Source organism: Glycine max, chromosome 5, assembly GCF_000004515.6.
Source record: "Glycine max cultivar Williams 82 chromosome 5, Glycine_max_v4.0, whole genome shotgun sequence".
Lineage (NCBI taxonomy): Eukaryota > Viridiplantae > Streptophyta > Magnoliopsida > Fabales > Fabaceae > Glycine > Glycine max.
The window spans coordinates 32,926,596-32,952,203 of record NC_038241.2 but is presented as its reverse complement, the minus strand read 5'-3'; the positions used below and the strand labels follow the sequence as shown (position 1 = coordinate 32,952,203).

The window sequence follows — 25,608 nt, the reverse complement described above, 5'->3', positions numbered from 1 at the left end:
CCTTTTCTCAAATTCTTCTTTTACTAAATATTATTCTCTTGTAATTGTAAAGTCTCTCATGACAATGAGAGACTAAACTTTCTTTTTTGTTGAAACTTGACAGTCAACTACTTTGATATAATTTATCTTCCTATTTATTTAATAATATTATTTTTGCATTATCATTTCTTGTGCTTAATATTATTGTTTATAGCTTAATCACCCATTTCCATTGTAAGTTTTAGGGGTAGCATTAGAAAATATTATTTTAATAGAACTGATAAAAAAGTATCTAAATAAAGTCATCACTAGGAATAAATTGATTTTTGTATAGTCTGTTATACATCATTACTCTTAATGCAATTTAACTATTTGCTTTCTGCAAAGGAATTTGAGAAAAAATATAAATAAATTAGGCTATTTCACTTGAGGGATCTTGGTTAGAGTATATTAATAGATGTAGGTGTAAATTGGAATAATTATAAATAGAGAAAAATCATTAATATTACATCAAGGGTAGTTCTGATAGACTAAGTTTCCAACATTCTCATCTTCTGGATTTACTACAGTAATATTGGATTTTCTAATCTTTCTATTTTAATTAATTAATTTACCTTTTAATTTCTTCCCTTGTTATTTTAATTTGATTCTTTGTCAATTTAATTTATTGTTTTTCTACAACTTTTTCCAAATCTTTTTCTTAATTAAATATTTATATACCTAAGTACAAACAAAGTCCATGTGAATTCGACATTCAAATTTTCGTTTTAACTTTACTACATTGGACGAATTGGTACACTTCCCAATAAATTAACATTCTTCATTTTGAATATTGATTTTTTTTTCTTTATTGTTTTTGTCATTGGAATGCTAGGCAAGTTTTCAATTTTGAAAGCCAAAATTATGTTTGTCATTTATTTGAGGTTTTGATTGAATATGGTTGTATAATATACTCTTGGTCTTTTAAGGATGAAATTTGGTGTATGCCATTTTATATTTTATTCCTCATAAAAGGATATGTTCAAATATGGACCAGGTTCATGTATAAATAGAGTTTAGTCTAATTATTTGAAAATAAGTGTATTTGAAATATTATTAAATGATTTATCCAATAAGTTGCAAAATTTGAAAATTAATTTAAAATCAATTCGACTCTTAAAATAATTTTTAATTAGTTTGAAACTAGTTCAGAATTGATTTCACTTTAAAAACAGTTATGAACTGATTCGAAACCAGTTCAGTTTAGAACTAGTTCAGAACCAATTCTAAAACTAGTTTCCAGATTTGGGTTAAAAACCAAACTAGTTAAACCAGTTCGAAAACCAGTTCAGATCGATTTTTTTTTTCTAACCAGTTTTTGCATAGCCCTACGGAGATGTAGCAATGAAAAGATTCGAGAGGGTTAATGGTATAGAATGTTTGTGCAATCCTTTCACCACTGAGTTTGCAACAATGATGGGTTGCTTAAGGCAAAATAACTTGGCTCAGCTTCAAGGATGGTGCTGTGAGGGGAGTTTTATGACGGTTTATGAGTTCCTACCCAACCTATGGGAGCCTGAACAAAATTCTGCATAAGAACTTCCATTTTGCAGTTGTCCTGTCATGGAAGTAGAAAGTTGATAGAATTCTGGGGGTTGCTTCTGCTCTTACAATAATGTTGGCTTACTCACCGGCTTCTTCGCCATCTCCACCTTACTCGCACCGGAAGTTCTCGAAGTCGAAGTCGTCGGCAAGGCCTCAACCGACTTCACAACAATGTGTGAAGAAGTCACCAAATTTCGTCGGAGCTCCGGTAGCAACCTCCGCACAGGCCGCTCCCCAACGAAAAGCTGCTCCTAGCTCCGGCGGCAGATTCCGCACCGATTTTTCTCCTTCCATCGAAGATCAACGCTTTATGAGACAATCCTCCGGTGTTGTTCCATCTCGGCGCAGAAACTGCACTCGCAGAACCTCCGATTGAACCCGATCTCTTCGTCGCAACCATGGCCGAATCGGTTCGCAGTTCAGCCTTCCTCTTCACTGAAACTGAACCATTCGCAACTGTTTTCGCAACTCTTCTGGAAGCTTCTAGAACATTCTTCTTCGAAGAACTCTGAAGCATTTCCGGTGCCACATCTTCGTTGGATTTCTCCGACAACACCTCCATTGAACCGCGAAAGCTTCTAGAAGCTGAAAACCAAAAAAGGAAAACACGAAGTTAAGGAACTGAACTTAAAACTACCATTGTAAAAATAGTCAACTTTTTCTCTTAACCGTTAACGTCAAATTTTTATCTAGAGACTTAAATAGTCAATTTTAAAAAAAAACTAGGATAATAATTAAAAAATAAAGAGACCCATTTAATGAATTGGAAAAAATAAGGGGACTATTTTTATAATTAAGTCTAAAAAAAATTAAAAGTTTTGGTGACTTTGGAATGGGTCGTCGCTTTTCAATAAGTTATATAGAATTTCAATTGCTACTAACTACAAGATTAAAATCCTCGATACGCGCACTCTCCAACTCGGTTTACGCGGTGTGTACACATTCTTATTTAAACTAACGTCGTCACTCGTCACCCTTCATTCTCTCTCTCTCTTTCAGTGCCCACCACCATTTTCAATCACCATTTTTAACATGGCTTCACAAACTTCAGCACCGAGGTTGATTCCTGAAAGGGGTCAAGTTCTAAAGAGGGTCCTCAAAATGTTGTTTTCTTGTTTCATGTGTGCTGGTTCTTCTTCTTACAATTCACATCATCCCAAAACCACTTCTTCTTCTGTGTTTCCAGCACCTTCGCGTATCTGAATCTGTTCTTAATTATATTGACCTTTGACAACTCGTCAGATTGGACACTGGGTTTGGCCACACCACAACATTGTTCTTCACCTCCGAGATAAATATGGGTGTCGAAAAGCAACTGGATTAGTTAATCTAATATAGCTGTCTTCAACAACATTAATTTTGTGTGCATCTTGTGTTGTAACAATTTTGTTTCCTGTATTCAAAAGTGCATGAGCCCTTTATCACTTTGATCCTGGGCTTGCAAATTTTTTTGTAGTTTTGAATGTGGAAATCTTCCTTACCAGTTAGAAATGAAAATTTGAATGGAATTTTTAAATATTCTTAATATTAATGTTATAATTGGGCCATACGGAAATTTTTGTATCTTTCTCAATCGTAGTTATAGACTTTTACTAATTTCTTATCAAACAAAACGTTGATCATGTAACAAAGAATCTGAAAATTCAATATGGTTCCCTTTGAGAGCCGAGCAACGTTAGAAGCCGTATGAATCACGTTAATTATATTAATATTTCTTGTTTGAAGAACAGCCGAAAAGAAAAAAAAATATTAATTTAAATTAAATTCAACCAATGTCATTATGCCAAAGAATCATGTCTTGAAGCTGTCACTGCTTATACAGACATCGGGCTAGTTATTATAGAATGACCAATGATTGTTATTTTTAGTTCGAGTGTTCAAACTATGTATTAATGTAAACTGCGCCAAGACACTTTTGACTTACCATACTTTAAAATCGTTATAATGTAATAGTACTACTCAGAGGTAGATTCAAGAATTTAAGTTTGTGGGTATAAATTATAAAAAATAAAATTAGTAGGTTGAATTATATAAATATAAATAAAATAAAATATAAAAATATAAGATTTTATTTATAAATTTGATAAATTTTAGAAAATAAGAAAATATAAGTACACACGCTCAAAGTAATGTAATTCCGTCATGATAGTACTCCTGCCTTATTTGGATCTCAAATACTATCCAATATGACCTTCTCAAACATTTTTATTGGAGTTTGCCTACAATATTTTTTTTAATGAATTTTTACGAGAGATTAAAGGTATGAAATAAATATAACAATGATGAGAAATTGATATAAATATAAAGTATAAAGTAAATAAATCAATAAAAATAATATAAAAATAGAAATATAATTATATTTAACTCAATATGCATTGTACTTATATTTTATTTTAAAAAATAATTATTGTATTTGTATATTATATTAAATTGTATTATATAGAATCATACTCAATATTTGTATTCATGCATTGTAATATCAATTATATTTGGTAAAATTAGCTTAAAAATTAATTGAAAATTGGAAAGTTAACCAAAAGTTAAAAAGTTAGTTAGTTATCTTATTAAATCATAAAATTTGATAAAATTATCTGTTAAAGTAACTAAAAAAATATAAAATTATATAAAGGATAAAAATAGTAAAATTTTACCTGAAATAGAAAATATTAAGAAGGAAATTTAATAAATATTTAAGTGCAAAAAATGAATAAATATAAGTTATATTCGACAAAACATTTCAATTGAGTTCTAACTTTTTTAATTGACTGAAAAACTTATTTGACTATTTAGTAAACAAGTTTTGTAGTAGTTTCTAATATAATGTTACTTGAAGTAACATTTTTTAAAAATGTTAGCTTATAATTTCTACTTTTTATATTTTCTTTCATTTTTATTCTCAATATATTTATTCCATTTTTTATTACTCTTTTTAAATAAATCATGATTTTATTAAATTTATGTCATTTTACACTTTAAAGTTAGTTTGACAACTAATTTTATCAAACACTTATAATTTAATAAGTTAACTTTTTAACATCCATATACCAATTTTCAATTATTAGTTAGTTTTCTAGCTTTCAACTAACTTTTCAGCTAGCTTCTCATTTAGTTTTGGTGAGCATAATCATAAAAAGTTAGAAGTTAGCATTTAGAAAAATGCTAATACGATTATGTTCAACACAACATTTTAGTCATCTTCTAGCTTTTTTTATTAGTTGATTTTTTTTTAATTATTCAGTAAATAAACTTTTTTTAGTTGCTTCTAATGTTTTTGAAATGCTACTTGAAGTAATTTTTTTTTAATTCTACCTTCTACCTTCTAACTTTTTATATTTTCTTCCATTTTTATCCTTAATATATTTATCAAATTTACAGATTACTATTTTTAAATAAATCATGATTTTATTATTATTTTTTTATTTTATACTTTTTTGGTATTTCAACAACTAATTTTATCAAACACTTATAATTTATTAAACCAACTTTTCAAGTTTTAACTATCAGTTATTAGCTAATTTTTTTAGTTTCATTTAGTTTTGTTGAACATGACCTACAAGTAATATTTAAAAAACACTAAAAACTATTAAAAAAAAATTTGTTTACCAAACTGTTAAACAATTTTTTTTCGTTAATAAAAAAATGAAAAATTAGTTGAAATGACACACTCATGTAATAAGTAACATAGGTTTATTAAAACACGGTATGAAAAGGAGACTCTAGATATATAAATGATATTCAACTCAATATCATTTTGTTATTTAAAAAACACCTACATTTGAGCTACTACCTTTAGACCATAACTTTTGTTAATTGTGTGAGGCATCTCTATGATTAGAAATATAAAACAGAAAAAAACACAACATATCTTAATTTATTATCCTCAAACTATTACATAATAAAAATAAATAGGTGTTGTCAATTGTCTGAGGCATCTCCATGATTTGAAATATAAAAGAAAATCAAATACAGCATATCTTAATTTCTTGTCTTCACCTTTCAAAAACAAAATTTTGTCTTCAAACTATTACATAATAAGAGTTTATAGTATAAATTGGAGTTATTAAAGATTCATCTCTAATTATGACTCATGTTGTGGTTCTAATTTTATAAGGAAATTGACTGCAGCATAAATAATAATTCAATGCACTCAAACAAACTCATTGATATAGATTGACTGCAGTTGGTTAGTGGCTTAGCCATTGGATCAAACTAATAATTAAAATCTTGGCTCATCAGTATTTTTATGATTAAAAGAAAACACGACAGAGACTTGCTTTACAAATTTAAAATGGAAGATACAAAAAGCAGCTGACACTGAGGAGAGGCGAGGTAACTATTATTTAATTTTATTTTTTTTATAAATTACATTTATATTTATATGAGATAAATTTTGTTTCAATTAGATAAAATTATTAAATAAAATTATTATAGTCTTATTTATTTTAAACTGAATTAGCTTTCAACCCATACTATATATTTCTTATGAGTTTAATGTCTATACATTGACGGTATAAAACAGTTTGTATATTATCATCTAATGAGAAATAATTGTTTGAATTATTTTAAAAATTAACAAATTTATTATACATGATAAATTGTGATTGAATGACAGTGTATAACTCTTTTTTTTATTTCTTATTTAAATAAGTTTTTAGGGTAAAGTTTATTTATCAAAAAAAATTTTATCTAATTTGTAACATAAACTCTTACATAATAAGAAATTATGATGAAATTCATGTTGAATTGTTTTTTTTTTCTTTTTTTCCTATTCACAATTCTGCAAGTTGGTTGGAAGGCTATCTGGTTCTTGTAGACACAAGCCACATGGTATGCTGCTTCTTTCTTGGGCTGAATAAGGGGCTCATGACATCAACCTCTTACCGCGTATAACAAAGCCCGCAACGCGTGAGAATGCATCTAAAAAAATTTGCATTTTCTTCTTTTGAATATCACAATAAATATATTGACCTTGTATATAACATTTTATAAAATTATTTTAGTCTACACTGTCTTATTATTCCTCCTTCTCCAAAGACCTTCAAATGTAAATAAACCAGCTAAACTAATTCTTCGTTCACATTCTGTAACTTGAAAGTGTCAGATTTCCGTAGCTTGTTATTTCTTATGGCTATGATCATGTTCCCTTCTAGCTAGTTTGTTTGATTGTTCTCATGTTGAAAATTTTAGTAAATTTAATATTTGAGTTCGTTGCAGTATACCTGATTACAAAAATATGTAGTTTATTATCTCAAATAAAGAAAATATCAATTAATCAAGCATCTCATCTTGTCATATATGTCGTAAAAACAGCCTCTTTCATATATAAAAAATGAATAATGCTATAGAGTAGAATAAATAATTACTCAGTCCGAATAATTAAACTCTTCGAGATACTGAGATGATAATATCAACTAGAATAGTTATCTTAAATGTGTTGCGCGGCTTATATTTAACATTTTTTTTATTAAAAACAAAATTTGTTTCTTAAGGAAATTTTATTGTGTCATTAATTTCATTTGATTAATATTTTTACCCAAATATTTTGTCATTATTAATTTTTTTTACAAAATTCTGATTTAACAATTAATGTTATTATGCATTAGTTAGTTGATTTATTTTTTTTCTTTCCATTACTCACTCTAACATCTAAGTATTCAATTTTTTTCAATCCATTCTATTCTTTTATAGACTATCCATCTTATAGAAAATTTATTTATCATATATATATATATACACACACACTTAAATTAAATTATAGTATGAAAAACTTTTGCATTGTCAGTACAATATGATTAAATTCTTTATATATATACATATATTAACATAAATTATATGCTTTTTTTTGTTCCATAAATAAAATGAAAACATGCTGTTCAGATATCTAAATAAACTAAAATGTTTTTTTTATTAAATAAATTAAAACATAACGTTGTTTCAGATAAAGAGTGAAGGATAAATAAAAACATGTGGTTCAGATATCAACATTGTATGCATATGTTTTTGTTGGATGACAAGTTGCATTTTTGTGAGAAGAAACATTTCGGTCTTGTTAGGGCTTTTTCAGTCTTAGCAAATTGGGTTCAAAATGAAACAGAGGAACAGTGAAAGATCGACCCAACCTGAACCCTTATCAAATAACCAGGTCCCATAAACAAAACGAAGATTGAAACCCCAATTTCTTTGAGTGGCCTTCTAACGTCAAGGTTTGACGTTTCTGTCGTCACTCACTCGTCATTAAAATATTTTTGCTTAGTTTTAGAATATCTTTCTGGTTAAATTGGAGACATTACTAATTATGAAAATAAGTATATAAAAAGTGATCGAATCTAATTTCCACCGTAAAGGATCCGGAAAAAGCAAGAGCATAAGAAGGATTTTTCTTCAACAACGGTCCTTTTATGTTTTTTAATCTCTTACCGATATATAAAGAGAACAAGGGAAAAGATATGAGAAGAAGCATCCTTGCAGTGTGTGTGCACATGTTATCACAGTAATGAAGAAAAGCTAAGCTACACAATAAGCATGCAAGAAGTAGATAATGACAGTTCAAAGAAAAAGTTATTTTTTTTGGTAAAAAATTAATTATTAAATACCCAAACAATTTGCAACTGGTATAATACGACAGGGTATAAAGAAATTAGGAACTTAGTTTTCTTGCAAAATTTTGAAGTGATGATCTTTCAATTTAATTTGCAATTGTTTATTAATTACAAAAACGAGTTACTCGTTTTTAGATTTTGCAGTTGTGTTAGAGTAGTTGTTTAGAGAAATCAGCAAGCAAACTATAGAACAAAAGCTATGTACATATACATGATCATAATTTTATTTGCCATTTACTTATTGTGTTTAAAGCTTTCTTCTAAAACATTATTCTTCGCTTTCCGTTTGTTAGTCTAGCATAGAAACCTTAGTCACACAACTGTTAATAAGCTCTTTGGGGAGTGCGTACTAGAGATCCAATCAAGAGATAGAATCCCCCCTTTGAGTGCGTCGTCCCAAAGAAATCGATCGCATGTACTTAGTCATTTTCATGACTAGTCAGTCACAATTTCAACACCAATAACTACAAATCTTTTTTTAACACAATATGAGATAAATTTTTATTTGTTTCTTAATTTTTCAAGGGATGATGAATTACTCTATTGAATATATTAATAATTTTTTTATTAAAATTAAAAAATAATAAATTTTAAGTGCTAAACTTTAATTAAAATAATATTTTGCATATTTGAAATTGTCAGCACATCAAATTTTGAAAATGAGATTCACTTTCTGAGTATCATTAAACTAATAATTTAATGAATTAATTAATTCCTAACATATTTCAGCTAACAAAAAAGTGTGTTTTGCTTGTATTTCTCCTTTTCATGTATGTACTTAGGAACTAATTAAAACATACTTGGAGGTATTAATGAGGAACAAAAACCATATAGAAACTTATTAAAGACTACCATTACACCTCTTTATTGTTTTTTTTCCTTACCCCTTAATTAATTTATTTTTTTACAATGACGATAATGAAGATCAAATGTTAGTCCTCATTCATCTACACAACTTCCTCCGCTACGCTAACGTAATAAGTAAAATATTACTGGTTTTGATATGCGAGTTAGGGAATTACCACTAGCTTCTTTGTTGCCTCTAAAAAACAAGTTAATTTAGACGGTAGATTTTTGTGGCCGTTGATTAGTATTATTATTTTTTAAAATAAAACTTTTTATTTAAAAAAGTTGATAAAGATTATTTTTATTTGAGGTTTTAGAAATTTTTAGAATTTTACTTTTTAGGACAAATAATTTGATTGATTCCATGGATGAGATTTTGGCCGTTTTAGTCTTTCTGATTGCAAATGAAGACTTTGACGATGATGCTGATGAAGAGTTTGATAATCACTAGCATTCACATCCCTACAAGCTGTCTAGGCTTTCCTATTTGCACCAACGGCATCTTATGTGCCTGTGTGGTTGATATATGTCCATGTGCTCGTGACGTTTGTTTGTTGAAAGTTTAGGAAAGTTATGGGAGATTCAAATGGGGAGTTTTCAATTAAATGACTTAGAAAATAAAGAGCTATTAGTCTTTGCCAACCACGTCCACATGATGGAATTGCTATGCGACTATGCATGATAGTGATAATGAGATCCAAGGGGAGTAAGAGCATGAAAACCAAAAGGTTTAGATGGGTGTTTGACCAAACAGAGAAGAACAAGATAAAAAAAAAAGAGGAACATCTGATTTAGGGTTTCAATGGGAGAGTCATCAAATATATATATATATATATATATATATATATATATATATATATATATATATATATATATATATATATATATATATGTGTGTGTGTGTGTGTGTGAATAGTGATTTAGTTATATTTAATTAAATTATTTTTTACCTCTCGGTTTCTAAAAATAGTTCATTTTTCATGTGATTGCAAATATTATTCTACAAAGATAATTCTATTTAAGTTAGATAGAATTAGACAAAATTTCTATTAAAGTATTTAATGTTATTATGTACATGAGGCTCAATTTGAAGATTCCTAATTAAATTAAAATAAACTCTTATTAATTAATTTACGCACTTAGTGATATTCAAATTTTATTTTTATTTCTTGGTTTCTCATCAAATTAATAAGAGAACATGTTAATTGAGTAAAAAAAACAATTTAATTGAATATAATTATATTTATAAAAATTGAAATTATTTATTAAATTTATAAATTCTTGTCCAAAACCTAAATGATAACTACTTTGAATGTATAGTTTTTTTTCTTTTTCTAATGTTATATTGTTTCAACCATTACGCCCAAGCAAAGAAACATCAAAGGAAAAGGTGATCCATGTCCTCGTTTTGGTTGGCATTTGACAAAGACAATGCAATAAATTGGTGCGGTCTCGTAGTCTGTTAATGTTAATGGGGTACAGCTTTTTCTTCTTCTTCTTTTTTTTTTCTTTTCAAAATGTATTCTCAGTCGTTTTCAGTTTCCATGTGTTTCCAATTCTTTCCGGAACTGAGATTGGTCCTCCTACACTCTTTGTTGCTTAGCCTCTACCATTTAGCGACATATATTTCTGTATATCCAGCTTTTATATACCACGCATGTATCTTCTTGTCCTACTATTTGCTAGCTTGTGCTAATGTTAAGTTTTGAAACTTAGATTTTCCTATTAGGTTTTGGGATCCAGATTCTTGCATTCAATTTTCCAATTTTCCACGCATTCAACAATTCATAATCATTTGACGAAGATCAAATTATTAATATTTTTAATGTTTTTTTTTTATTCACATCCACATATAATTCAAATGAGAATCACATAAATAATAACTTATTTGTTTTTGGTGTATGTTGAGGTGAAAATTTGATCAAACATGGATCATGAATGCTAATCGATCCAAATATACACTTTATCTCATTAATCAGTTAAAACACATATTTCCATCCAACCGTTTCACCTTACAAATACAATTACTTTGTGAACATGTGCAAATTTCACCGCCTTGAGTCCGTTCTTAAATTTTGCCTAGTTTCCATATGGCTAGAGATTCTTTTTCTTTGCTGGAATTGGTTTTTAATGTGATATACTGTTTGCACTTAGTTAACTAAAAGAGAACAAAATTATAATTCACAAGTTTGTAATTGGTGTTTTTTTTTTGTTTTGTTAAAATAGGTTGGTATTATTGTGGAATCTTGTTTGTGCAAGTGGATTGACTATTTGACTTATCCAATGATTTTAAAGTTTTGTCAAAATTAATTGAAATGTTAAAAAAAAAATCACCTGTCTGACATAATTAAGCAAATGAGTTTATAAATGAAATTGAGTACAAGTAATCAAGTATCAAAAGCAAAGTAACAAAAGCATCAAAGATTGGAATACTTAACAAGGTAACACATCCCCTTCTTCAACAAGCTCGTTTAAACCAACACCTAATTGCACTCAGTACACCTAGTGAATTTTACAGCTAACCCATTTATCTCCTATAAAAGACTTTTGCAGCACCAGCTAGAAAGTTAGCTGAATGCCCACGTACGTGACCACAACAAAGCCTTGTACGTAATAAAGATTATGCAGCCACACATGTGATGCAGCATGATTTGTAACAGGAAAAGAAATTGCAAAGTAACTATGAGAATGATGCGCCAACAATTAACACGAGATATGCCAGAGCTGTACGGAACGATGGAACAGTAAAAGTAGTATCTAGGTGTAGACTTTATCCCCTAAATTAGGTATAGTATGAGAACAATTTATATGATTGGGATTGTTTTTTACATCCATTTGTCCCATAATGGGAAGAACAATCCTGGTGTTGAAAATATTTTCGACATCGGCTATTTATTAAAACTTGTTATACACATCCTTGTGCAAATTTGGTTTAGGCTATTCATGATATCAAGTGCTTTTAGTTACAAATTTATAAAAATAGCTTTAGGAAATTCTATCTTCATATTTGAAATTGACTTGATTATGTCTTGAATCATGACTAAGGAATTACTATGTTATATTACTATGTGTGAAATTTTATACCTATATATATATATAACATCAATTGATCATGTTTCACACCTAAAGAAGTTTTAATTTTATTTAATGGTCAGAAAGATTTCGTATTCTATAAAAAAATTATTAAATATTGTAAGTGTATAAATTTATACTTGATATCAATTCATCATTTTTCATACATTTAGGATATATTTGGATTTCAAGTAGGGAAATAAAAAATATGTTTAAAAGTAAAATTAGTTTAAAATTATATTTTATTATTTTTCAAAAGTATGTTTCAGAATAAAATTTATAAACTTTAATGCAAACATACCCTCAATAATTCTCATTGCTCTTTGATAACCGGCCGAAGCAGAGAGTCCAGTTTGAGCTGACTCTAATCCAAGTGGCACTTATTTAGAACCCTACCCTAAATAAAGAGCTGCGCTTTTTATTAATTTGTAATGTGACCCTCCCATGATATAGGACGGAAAGTATGTATATATATATAATTTTAAGACATAATTTAATAAAGTCAAAATCTGACTTGTGTTCGTCACAGATTATAATCGAATCAATTGCATACATAGAGAGCAAATAGGACAGAACATTAATTGTGGCGTGTTATAATTAATATAAGTGGTAGTAATATTTAAACTTAAAATAACATGCACGTTCCGTAACCCTACAATCTATTCTTGAGTAGACAATCATGAATTATGATTTTCATTAGCGTGGAACCCACTATGATTCATATTGGGTCTCTTTAATTATGATCACACATTTGATTTAATAATAGAGGACCCTGAGTTGGGCCATTTGTTCTACCTTGCAACGTGGGAATTTTTTATTTTCTATTTTCATCTTTGATTCTGAACGCAATCATCTTGAAAGTTTTTAAACGTTGGAAACAGGAAAGAGATGTAAATCGTACCTTATTTGAAACTTACTGCTATTCTTTGTCATTATTAACTAATATCGAGTTAAAAAATTTAACCAATTTAGTTAGTGAAAGTTAAATATGTTATAGTTGTATGATATTTTGTTCAAACTATTGCGCCAATTTTTGACATAGTCATTTTAGTGATAAGTTTAGATTTAATTGAGATCATGTTTTTACTTTTTGAAGAACATATAATAATTTTAATTCGGATACTGCATGTGGCATAATTTCCTGGTATACTGACCGCTTTTCAAGCTTAAAATTACATTAAAAAAATGTTGTTTGTACAAGCAATTATATATAAAAAAAAATCTCTTGTCTTGCATATCATCGTAATGTTAGATAATAAAGTTACATATTAAAGTTGCTCTTATCTCATCATGATCTTGACACTATTCAAGTCTATAATAAAAAAACATTTTTATGCAATATATTTTTATTTCTAGCTATTGTAATGACGCACACACGTGATGAGTTGAATACATCAGGTTAAATTTTATATATATATAGAAAACTAAAATTATGTGAGTGTATAAACATCATAACCCGTTAAATTAAATACTGCATAGTAACTTTTTTTGCCGTCTTGACCTAGAAAAGCTAACGCCATCTATAGCACCTGTCAAGGGAACGATTCCTCACTTTTAATTCACCAATGAAATGGTGGATTCAGGAAAGTGTTTACATATCTCGACATAAAGGTAACTTGGAAATTATTTTTAAAATATTTTCGAGACGTAGAAATGTATACAATATACTGCATTTTCCCCTTTATATATATTGCGATTGAAAAATAAAACTTTCCAATATTTATCATTATTTTTTATATAAAAGTATAATGTTTATGCACCCTATAATTTTTATATTTTCATCTAATCATAAATTATCAATTAAATTATTTTAAAATAATTATTTTAAAAGTTAATAAATTTATTATACATATTAAATTATAATTAAATGATTGTGTAAAATTTATGTTTTTAGTGTATAACTGTTTTTCTCTCTTTCTATATTAGTTAAAAAGAATTTAAATATATTATAAATTTTACCTTTAAAATATGCTAAAGTGTATCATTGTGTTACCAATTTGCTATGTGTGACTATTGAGGATAAGGATATTATTTGGTAATTTATTTCTTACTTATTTTGTTGTCATTCATTAATGATAACAAAATAAGTAAAAAATTTCTTACATTAATTCAAATTATAACATTTTGATAAAAAATGACTATACACACACACTCAATATATATGATACAATAGCAAAGGGTCCAAAAAACCACATAAAAGAGATGGTCCAAGAGAATATTTGAAAAAGGGAAAAAGTCAGAGGATGGTTCATGTAATATATGGTTGCTATGGGAGACAAAACCATGCATATATATACATAATAATAATGGAATACAGGAATAGACATCTTCCACTCAATAGCCCAATCCCCCACCAAACACATATGAGGTCAGATTAGATGTTTGAGACTTTTGCCGTACAGTTGTGGCAGTGTTCCCTTCAAGTGAGGTAGGTCTACACCCCCCGCAGCAGGGTCATAAGATCAAACACCACTAAGTGATTTGCCAATTTAATGAATTTTTGCTACACAAACATTACTATTAAGAATAGAAATATATCAAATTAGGATAGTGGTTGTGGTTCCACACAGCATGCAGAGATGGATAGTGACCGAAATTTGGTTTCTAAATCGGTACTGTATGATTCGGTTACTCATTCATGGGACCCATACTAGATATTGTCTATAATTTGCATTGTTTAAAATTGATCAAGGTTTGACCTCTGAGGTAGACGCAGCAATATAACACAACTGCGCATGAAGAAAATTAGGCCTTTTGTTCTAACAACTACATTATAATATCAAGTGTAGGATTCATGATTGAGGTATTAGTTCATGAGATTCACTTGAGACTATTCTCCTTATTTGTCATATATTGTTTGTTCTTTAGTGTGCCCTTTTCATATCGTCAGAATCTAAGACCATCAATGTCTTTCTCTAACCAACAATTAATTAATTAATTATAATAGTAAGTTTATTAACCAAAAGAAAGAAGATTTTCCAGACAATGGATGGAATAATGTGCATATATTTGTTATAAAGTAACTTAATTTAAAGACAGGGATGTGATAAAGTAAAATTAAGTTTTAGCTTCAATATTTGTTAATAAAGAAAAGAGGCAAAAGTCCTTGGGGTAGCTGTAAGTTGTCTTTGTATTACCAAAAGTCAATTTTAACCTTTGGAGTTGGTAATTAAGTATAGGTCTCGTTATCTCTTCTGTCTGGCAGTATCGTAAAAGTAGTATTATCTTATCAATAAAGAGAAAGAAAAAGGAGAAAGAATACTTGCTTCTACGTTAGATTTGCTAAACACTTTATCGTGCTTCTTTGTATTTTAGTGTAGGAAACTACTGTGATATATCTAGAATGTGTTGATATATGTTATTAGTGTGGGTGAACTATATTGCATTAGTCCTTATTTTGTTCTTAATTAATTCTTTTTCTCTCACTGAAATTCTGCGAACATATAATTTTTAATTGTGAATGCAATGAATTGTTTAGATTTTAAAAAAAGAATCATAAGCTGTTCTTCATTTTCTCTTTAAAAAAAAATTCACTGCTTTGATCTTTACAAACAAGCATGTTATGTTTAACAGGCATTATACCCTTACTCAAGAGTTAGTTATGATGTGTTTAGTTCTTAATGGTCAATCAACACAAGAATTAATGAATATACATTTGGTAAATTAATCTAATTTTAAAATTTTCAACTGCTGTGAAAAGTAACCTTATTTCGCTTGCACCTTACTTCTATTTAACCATATAACATACAAAGACACAGATCCTTCCAAATCCTGATCAAGAAAAAAGTGAGGGTGCAGAAACAGTGCCATCCACTGCTGTGTCTTTCTCAAAGATCAAAAGTCCTAACCAGTGGCAAAAGACCTTAATTCCATTGTGCAATAATCTTTTGTATGTTTATTTGTTTTTTTCCTCCCCCCCTTCCTTCTCTTGTACATTCTTTTTTTATATTTCTTTTGAATATTAGTATTATATATCATTGGCTACTAGCTTACCAGGACAACACTCAAATCAAATAATTGTTCATGTTGGGTCTGAATCTCTGAGAAGAACAGCTTTAACATAAGGTTCAAGTATTATATAAGGTGTATGCACATACATAGATATCGCTTTCCATCTTTACAATTGGAAGAAGGACTGATGAAAACAAAGCAAATCAGGCCCAAAAAGCTGCTTCAAGTAAAAGCTAGGTAGGTGCTAACCAAGCCACAGCAATAAGGGGCATAACACATAACACTGCTCGATGTTATTGCTTAGCCTTTGGTTCTGATAATAGTGATTGTGCCTCTTCCCTGTGTGTGAATTCTAGTAAGGGCCACCACTGCTTTCCCTGAAAGCCCTGGACCCTCTGCGGACACGCATGGCCGACATGCAAAGTCTCCAACTGGATGCCTCACTGGTCTTGTGGGAGGCATTAGGATCCTCTCATTTATGTCATTCAATGTCACATCACCTTCTCTTCCTCCTGGCTTCACCATTGCAAATGGATACACCACTCTTGTTACCACCTTCTTGTTCCTCATATCATCATTTTCTGTTCATTAATTGTAACACCATACAATACAAGAAGCATTAATTAATAATGTATTCATACAAACAAATATATATCAGGATAAAACTTAGATACAGTTTTGATTGATGTTTTCTATGTTGTTCTCTGATCAGAAAATTGGAGTTTCACCTCAATAATCTGTGTTGACCTTTAATACAAACCTTTTTTACACGGATTACTGGAGTGAAAAAAATACCAAAAACACCTATGGAAGTTTTTCCCAATATATTATCATATTTAGAAGAGAGAGAAAGAATATAGTACCTGTTGGGGCAACTGTGGGGTCTGTGGTTTTGCATGTCGCCGGTTGTTTGTATGAAGATGAGGATGAATTTAAAGATTCAGAGGCTGATATTGTCTCTTCCGGTGTTTTAGTGTCTGCTAGAAGAATGTTTGCTTCCTCGCTCCTTGATGTGCTTATATGCTCATCTAAAATATATATCATGTATGACAAATTAAAAAAAAAGAGAAGGTACAAGTAACAGCACAATCATCACCAGTTATCAATCTAGTTTTCCTTCATTATTCTTTTATTTTTCTTTGGGACCCCTTTTCTCAATAAATTAATTACAAAGGTATCAGTGTTTTGTTTGCAATAATAGCATTTTGAACCAAATTGACCATATCATGTAAATGAATTCATATGTAACAAGAAGTACATATATTAGTAATATATAATATATATATACCTGAAATTCCACAAAACCTTTCTATCTGGTTCATGCAGTAGAAGTTGAAGTTCTCTACTGGTTGGTTCCATAAGGGGTTGAAATTCCAGAAACTCTGAAGAGTGAAGACATGACATTCAGTCTCACTCCAAGAACAAGAAGAGAAGATATACACCAAATTGAAGTAAAGAGAAAATAAATATTCAAACAAAGAGTATATATAGTATAGTTAATTGTACCTGCTCAAGGTCATCAATGAAACTCTTGCTATGTTCATCAGTAGCACATGGCAACACACGTCTACGTTTTGAACGCTCACATGATTCAATCAAAGCATCTTCGAGATACCCAGTTGAGAAATCAGAGTGTTGAGGTGATGAGAGTGATGGTGTAGTACTTCCCTCCATAGCTGGCACTGCATATTGAATATCACCACCAATCATTGCATTGCAACACTTTAGCTAGTTATAAGCATTAATATCTTATCCAAGGAGGTAACAAATGCATTATAGGTAGAAATATAAAGAGAAACAAAAGTATAGTATAGTACTTAAAGACATTTTGTCCACGTTGAGAACTCCAAGGTTGTGATAATCCCAACCTAGGGAAGAACCACAGAGGCTAGTAGTGGTAGTGTAAGCTAGGGAATGAAGGTGGTTCATTTTGTAATAGTGTGACTTGGTGGCAACAAAAAAATGATGAGAAGGGTCTATTTATGTACAATTTGTGGAAGAAAACAGAAAAGCATTGGATGAGTTTAAGAAACAGTAGTAATAGTAATAGTATGAGTCAGTCAACGCAGGCTAAGGAGAAAAGTGGATGTTTCTTGGGATTCTGAAAATGGTTTGTGTTCACTTTAGTTTTTTTTTTTAAAAAAAAATTATTTCCTTGGTTATATATGTGGGGGACTAAATAATTGCAAAGGTTATCATATTGTGCTTCTGTTCTTAAATGTAAAGCAAGGGTGTGGAAAAGACATGCCCCCAAAGAGACATAATTCAAATTTCAGCTTTTCCTTTTGTGTTTTTCTTCCTGGACCCTTTGTATGGTATGGTTACCAACCGTTTCTCCAATGGTACATTTCTTTTTTCTATTTTTTTTTCTATTGCACATTCTCTCACTCATTGTGGGGGTCATATCTGAAATCTCCCACCACATGGAAAATCAACTTGGTGGGTGTCATATAACAAAAGGGTCCCACTTAGAGGGCATGCTGTTGAGGGCCCCAGGTAAGGTTAAAAGATGAGTAGAAGAAGAAGATGAATTAAATCATGGGTTTGGTCTTAGGGACCACCTTTTTTCATCCTAGGGTTTGAATGGTTCAATATTGTGTGGAATTTTGTTGCACACAGATACAGATACAGGCATTGTAGTTTGTGTGGATATTGATTGATGCACTCACAATCTAACTGAGGCTTTCTCTACTCACCATTTTTTCCCTATTATTATTACTTTTAGTTAATAAATAAGTTTGAATTCATACACCTTGATATATAAATGAAACTGGAGTTCAATCAAGAATAACATCAATATTAACATAAACATAAACTCCTCAGCCAATGAATTTCGATCAGGATAAGTAGTACAAGGTAGGTACACAATTAAAAGTAAAATGTTTTGAGTCAGAGTGAAACATGTGGAGGAAAATTTGAATTCATTGAAGTTTCAAAAAGTACAATTTCCATTTACATTCCCAGCAACTATTTCCTTGGTACTATATCAACTTGAGTGTTACATGAAACAATTATGGTGTTGAAAAATTGAATACTTCAGGCATTTGTGGGAATGGGAAATTCACCTAATTGAATCCAAAGCGTTGAATAAAATTTTAATCACAGCATGGGGATTTTTAATTGCTTTCTATTCAAAGGAAAAAGAAAGTAGAGGAATAATTTCTTTTAGGTACGCATCATCATATTTTTCTTTTAAAATATTAATTTAATATCGTGCATTAAAGAGGGAAAAAAAAAAGAGGAATCAAAATACATACCAAACCCCTAAAAAGATAAATCGAGTGCTAGGACTTTGACGAGTAGTTACTCATCATCTCAATTTTAACGCTTTTCTTTTTGGCCGAACTTCTTTTAATTAAAAATATATATAATTGCACCTCAACTTGATTTTTCTTTTATAAAGAATGATTATGACCTTATATGGAGAGAGGAATTGTAAGTCAAATTTCGGTAAAACTTAATCATGTGAAGCAAAAAATTTCTTTTCCTAAACCTCTACAGGAAAAAGTTTAAAAAATCATTATTGTTTTTTTAGAATAATAAATTAATTTAAATTCACAGTTGATCTTAAAATTGAATTTACAAGTTGTATCAATTGAAGTAATGATATTTTTTCATCTTCTTTTTTGCTATGTATTAAAGCATAATGTCTGTTTGAAGATTCTGTATATTAAGCCATCGATTAACAGGTATTTTAGATTCAAGTGGAAAATTGTTATGGTCTGCGAAGTGGGAAATAATATCCTTGTATTCGAGAACAAGGGAGAACTCCTGAAAGGTAAAATTGGACTGATAATTCCTCTGCTTTATTCATATTTCTATGGGTATTTATAGGTTATCTTGGAGTAATTTTATAACAGAATTGGATAACCGAATATACATGATATTAATTGAAATGGAAATATCTCTTAACAAACTTTGTCCTAAGTGCAAAGGATAATTAGCACACGTGCATGGCTCTTGAATCTTCTACTCATAGTCAGTCAGGTAAACTGGTCTGCTTCTATTCTTAATGGGCCTGTTGCTGATGTTGTCATTCTCCTCTTGGGCTGGTGTGTTGTTGGTGTGATTAGTATTGTCTGTATTACTAACAATACCCCCTGCTGGCAAAGACACCTTGTCCTCAAGGTGTAGCTTGTCGGAGATAGCCAAGAGAGGTTCCCATGATGTCTCTTCTGGAGGTAGTCCCTTCCATTGCACCAGGACCAAAGAGGTTGGGGATGAGGTAGTAGTATCATCCTTCTGGGCCAGAATAGCTAGGGGTTCCAAAATGGGTTGATTGCCTTGAGTTGTAGGGGGAAGGTTATGGGCTATCGGGGGTAATGGGCCATAGTAACATCGGAGCAAGGAGCAATGGAAGACCGGGTGTATCTTCGAAGAGTTTGGCAGTTTCAAATGGTAAGCAACGGGGCCAATTCGCTCGGTGATTTCGAAGGGCCCAAAGAAACGTTTGGTAAGTTTGGACTGCGAGCTGCCGGAAATGGAAGTTTGTCGATGTGGGCGAAGCTTCACATGAACCCATTGGCCTACTTCAAAGGATTTTGGTCGACGTTTCATATCAGCAAAACGCTTCATGTTGAGTTGTGCCTTGAGTAAGCAATTCTGTAACTTCTGGTGTGCTAAGGTGCGATCACGGAGAAGAGACTCTGCAGCTTCATTGCTGGAAGATGGAAGCAGGGAATTGGGAATCGATGGTGGCGGTTTGCCGTAAATAATCTCAAATGGAGTTACGCCGGTACTGGAATGCAGGGAGGTGTTATATGACCATTCAGCAAGGGGAAGGTGTTTAAACCATTCAGTGGGACGGTCATGGATGAAAGCACGCAAGTACTGCTCAAGGACTTTATTGATCACCTCTATTTGTCCGTCGGACTGAGGATGATATGCTGTGCTGAGGCGCAGGGTGGTGCCGCTTAATCGAAATAGCTCCCGCCAGAATTGGCTTACAAAAATTGGATCCCAATCAGAGACAATGCTTCTAGGAAACCCATGAAGCTTGCAGATGATGTCGAGGAAGAGAAGAGCAACCTTGTAAGCTGTGAAATTGGAGTGTAAGGCACCGAAATGCACACCCTTAGAAAATCTGTCGACTACCACCATGATGATTGTGTGGTTGTGGGAGCTTGGCAGATGTGTGATGAAGTCCATCGAGATGTCTTCCCAAATCCCAGAGGGAATGGGCAATGGTTGTAACAGGACAGCTGGTCTTCCGAGAATGGGTTTGGTCTGCTGACAGGTTTGGCAGTTTTTGATGTAATTGCGAACATCGCGGTGAATGTTGGGCCAAGTGAAATTAGCCTGTAAGCGGTGAATGGTCTTCAAAACACCAAAATGACCACCCAATGGTGTTGAATGGAACTCATGGAGCAGAGCAGGAATAAAGGGATTGTCATCAGGAATCCAGATACTCCCTTTGTAGTAGATGAGATCATTATGAACAAGAAAGGTAGGGAAAGCAGTAGGCGCAACTTGGATGGAGCGAAGCTTCTCCTGAAATTCTGTGTTAGTCTGCAATGATTGGAGTAGTTGCTGCATGAAGTCGAACTGAGGAATATGGAGGATCAAACATAGGCCCTCAGATGCCTGGGGAACGCGGGAAAGGGCATCAGCGACAACATTTGAATGTCCGCGTTTGAACTTGATTTGGTAGTCGTAGCCTAATAATTTTGCCAAATAATAGTGCTGCTCAGGGGTCTGAATGACCTGAGTCATTAAATCCTGCAAACTCCGATGATCGGTGAGGATGACAAATTTGTGTCCGAGGAGATATTGGCGCCACTTGTCGACGGCCGCCATAATCGCGTGTAATTCGCGAGTGTATGTCGAGGCGCGTTGGAGCTTTGGAGTGAATTGCTTGCTGAAATAAGCAATGGGTTTATTGTTCTGCATCAACACAGCACCCATGGCGATACCAGAAGCGTCTGTTTTGAGCACAAAAGGGATGCTAAAATCAGGAGGGGTTAGCACGAGGGCAGAGGTCATGGCCTTCTTAAGGTGATCAAAAGCAGATTGAGCTGGTGGGGACCATGCAAAATTATCACGGCAGAGGAGAGTTGTTAGAGGTGAAGCAATAGAGGCATAGTTGCGGATGAAACGACGATAGAAGCCGGTGAGCCCCAGGAAGGCACGAAGGTCCTTCGATGAAAAGGGAGGCGGCCATTGTGTCATTGTGGCAAATTTCGAAGGCTCCGGTTCGATACCGGCACCAGAGATAATGTGGCCCAGATACTCCAAGCAACGTTCGCCGAAGAAACATTTGGAGCGCTTGAGGAAGAATTGGTGATGGAGGAGGGTATCCAGAACCTGTTCCAAATGGTGAAGATGGGATTGCAGGGAATCACTGTAGACGAGTATATCGTCGAAGAAGACCGCCGTGAATTTACGCAAGAATGGTTGTAAAACAGAGTTCATAGCAGCCTAAAATGTGGAGGGTGCATTGCACAGCCTGAAAGGCATGACCCGATACTCATAATGGCCGTGATGGGTCCTGAAGGCGGTTTTCGGGATATCATCCTTTGCCATTAGTATTTGGTGGAAGCCCTGTTTAAGGTCTAGTTTGCTGAACCAGGAAGCTTTGCCGAGATCATCGAGGAGTTCATCGATGGTCGAGAGCGGGAACCGGTCACGGACGGTGACTGAATTTAAAGCGCGATAATCCACGCACATGCGCCAACTGCCATCCTTCTTCTTGACCAGGAGGACTGGGGAAGAGAAGGGACTGTGGTTGACTCTGATCAAGCCATCACGAAGAAGGTCTACTACTTGCCTTTCGATTTCGGCCTTTTGAAAGAAGGGGTAACGGTGTGGGCGGACGTTTACGGGTCCGGTGGAGGGTTGAAGGGTGATATGATGGGCAATGTCGCGGGTTGGGGGAAGGGTTGAAGTATTGAGGAAAATGGCTTGGTATTTGGAGAGGAGATTGGAAATGGCAGGGATGTCATGGGTGGTGGAAGGGTCGGGAGATATGGATTGTGGGTGAAGTGAGATGTGAAAGAAGGAAGAGGTTGAATGTGTTTGGATCATACGACGGAGTTGCTTGGCTGAGGAAGAAGAAGGTCCAAGGGGGACGTCAGCCGTTAATTCAACAGGGGTGCCCTTGTGGGTGAACTTCATGTTTAGGGTGGTGTGGTCAGTAATAACGGGCCCAAATTGTTTAAGCCAGTCAATGCCTAAAACGATATCCGCCCCGCTTATAAGTAATAGGTAGAGGGTGACTGAGAAACAGTGGCCTTGTAGTGTGAGAGGGGTGTTGGCACACTGTTGGCGGCACTCCAAAATGGTGTCGTTACCAACCATGACCCGCAACAAGGGAGTGTCAATGGGGGTGAGGGAGAGGAACTTGGCTACCCTGGGTTGGATGAAGCTGTGGGTGCTTCCACTGTCGATTAGGACAGTGACACGGGTATGGTTGAGGGAGTCGTAGAGGCGGAAAGTCGCAGGTGCGATGAGGCCGGAGAGGGCATTAAAGCTAATGTGAGGGGTGGGGGTATCGAGCGGAAGGTCTGGTGGTTCTGTGGGGGGAGGGGAGGAGTCAAATTCATGGGTTAGGGTAGGGGAATTTGGGGGTTCGTCTGGGTCCGCAATGAGAAAGAGTATGCGGCCGCGACACTTGTGGGAGGGGCTCCACTTGTCGTCGCAGTTGTAGCATAAACCCTTCTCGCGACATAGGGCCATGTCCTCAGGGGTACGGTGGATGAAGGGTTGGCGATGGGACTGAGTGGGAGGAGAGTGGAGTGGGGGGGAGGGGGAGAGATTGTGGGCATGGGAAGGGGTAGGGGGTTGTCTGTAAGGGCGGCGGCGGTCAAGGAGCTTGTCTTCTTGGAGTTTGGCCAAGGCTGTGGCCTGAGGGAGAGAGATGGGTTGCAGGGCGAGCACCTCCCGGCGACAAACCGGAGATAAAGCAGCTGAGCAGGAAAGGGGGAGGCAAGTCGATGATGTGATTTGCGAGGCGCTCGAAGTCCGTCAAGTAGTCATTGATGGAGCCACGCTGGGTGAGCTTGAATAAAGCACCTTGAGGGTCTTCGTAATGAGTTGGAGCGAAACGGGTCTCGAGAGCTTGGAGAAAGCCCTACCACGAGGTGATAAACTCGTTGCGGTAGGACCACTGGAACCAGCTCAGTGCCGGACCGTCGAGGTAGAAGGATGCTAAGGTAATACGTTCTTCCTCGGGGGTTGCTTGATAATAAAAAAAACTGAGAGATCTTAAAGATCCATCCCAATGGGTCTCGGCCATCAAATCTGGGTACCTCTAATTTGATATGTGGTTTGGGAATTGCAGGTGTGAGTGGCGCGGAGTTGGGTGGTGGTTGGTTGAATTTGTCCAAAAGAATGGAAACTTTGGAGGCAAGGTCTGAATGCTGGGCTGCAAGTGCTTCGTGGTGGAGAGTGAGGCGGGCTAAAGCCTCCTCTAGGCGATCAGTGGTGGTCTTGCGGGTACCACGATCGGCCATGGCAGGTCGGACCAAATGTTATGGTCTGCGAAGTGGGAAATAATATCCTTGTATCCGAGAACAAGGGAGAACTCCTAAAAGGTAAAATTGGACTGATAATTCCTCTGCTTTATTCATATTTCTATGGGTATTTATAGGTTATCTTGGAGCAATTCTATAACAGAATTGGATAACCGAATATACATGATATTAATTGAAATGGAAATATCTTCTAACAAATTTTGTCCTAAGTGCAGAGGATAATTAGCACACGTGCGTGGCTCTTGAATCTTCTACTCATAGTCAGTCAGGTAAGCTGGTCTGCTTTTATTCCTAATGGGCCTGCTGCTGATGTTGTCATTCTCCTCTTGGGCTGGTGTGTTGTTGGTGTGATTAGTATTGTCTGTATTACTAACAAAAATAGGTATGAATTTTGTGGTTTTTCTAGTGGCAGGTATGACTTCTTTCAAGGCTCATGATAAAATTGAGTTTCTCTCTCTAATCAAAATGAAATCATACAATTTTTTTTGGGTTGAATCTATTTGTCGAAAGATAATGATTAATATTTTTTTTAAAGGAGTTAATATCTTCAACATATGTTTTCCATAACATGGATGGGAGATTAAATCCTTGATCACATACTTAAAAAATAAGATTATCTATCAATTATGTGACACCATATTAATAAATCATACAAGATTTAGTTTGAGTTTCATCTTGCTTCTATCAAACAACCCAAAATGTTAACTCTCCAAACCCTCTTTTGATGGAACTAAAATTTCATTCGTTTAATTACCATTTTGATCCATTTAGTTATAACAACTTTCTCTTTTAGTTCCTATAGAGACAAAAATAGAATGTTTTAAACTACAAAGACTAAAATGAAAAGTTATTACAAATATAACCAAAAGAGACAATAAATCAAATATTAAGGCTTACTTGATGGATAAATGGGTTTTCATTTACCCTGCGTCTAGATGAGAAAATTTAGAATTTTAAGGAAATTAAAATATTATGAATGCATAAAAGAACTATGATTTTTTTACCAAAAAGATCTAAAGAAAAACAAAATTATATAGAGAAAACATATTAAACAAGAACCATATAAATAATAAAAAAAACAACAAAATCAAACACAACAATGAAAC

The 25,608-nt window shown here is 33.2% G+C and overlaps 1 protein-coding gene across 1 annotated transcript; it reads right to left on the bottom strand.

The window, feature by feature from the left end:
• Positions 1 to 16,134: 16,134 nt before the first annotated feature.
• LOC100813284 (uncharacterized) lies at positions 16,135 to 18,019 on the bottom strand. The gene is made up of 5 exons (XM_003524790.5): positions 17,849 to 18,019; positions 17,538 to 17,713; positions 17,320 to 17,413; positions 16,895 to 17,059; positions 16,135 to 16,612 (listed from the first exon to the last, which is right to left on the bottom strand). Exons 1-5 carry the CDS (start codon positions 17,958 to 17,960, stop codon positions 16,332 to 16,334), a joined length of 828 nt encoding a protein of 275 aa, XP_003524838.1. The 5' UTR covers positions 17,961 to 18,019; the 3' UTR covers positions 16,135 to 16,331.
• Between the last annotated feature and the right edge of the window lie 7,589 nt (positions 18,020 to 25,608).

What these genes read in the sequence shown, in the direction of transcription:
- LOC100813284 (XM_003524790.5), bottom strand. Translation starts at nt 17,960, where the DNA reads ATGAACCACCTTCATTCCCTAGCTTACACTACCACTACTAGCCTCTGT. An exon ending in CGTGGACAAAATGTCTTTAA is followed by an intron (nt 17,714 to 17,848) that starts GTACTATACTAT and finishes TTCAATATGCAG; the next exon opens with TGCCAGCTATGGAGGGAAGT. An exon ending in TCATTGATGACCTTGAGCAG is followed by an intron (nt 17,414 to 17,537) that starts GTACAATTAACT and finishes TTCACTCTTCAG; the next exon opens with AGTTTCTGGAATTTCAACCC.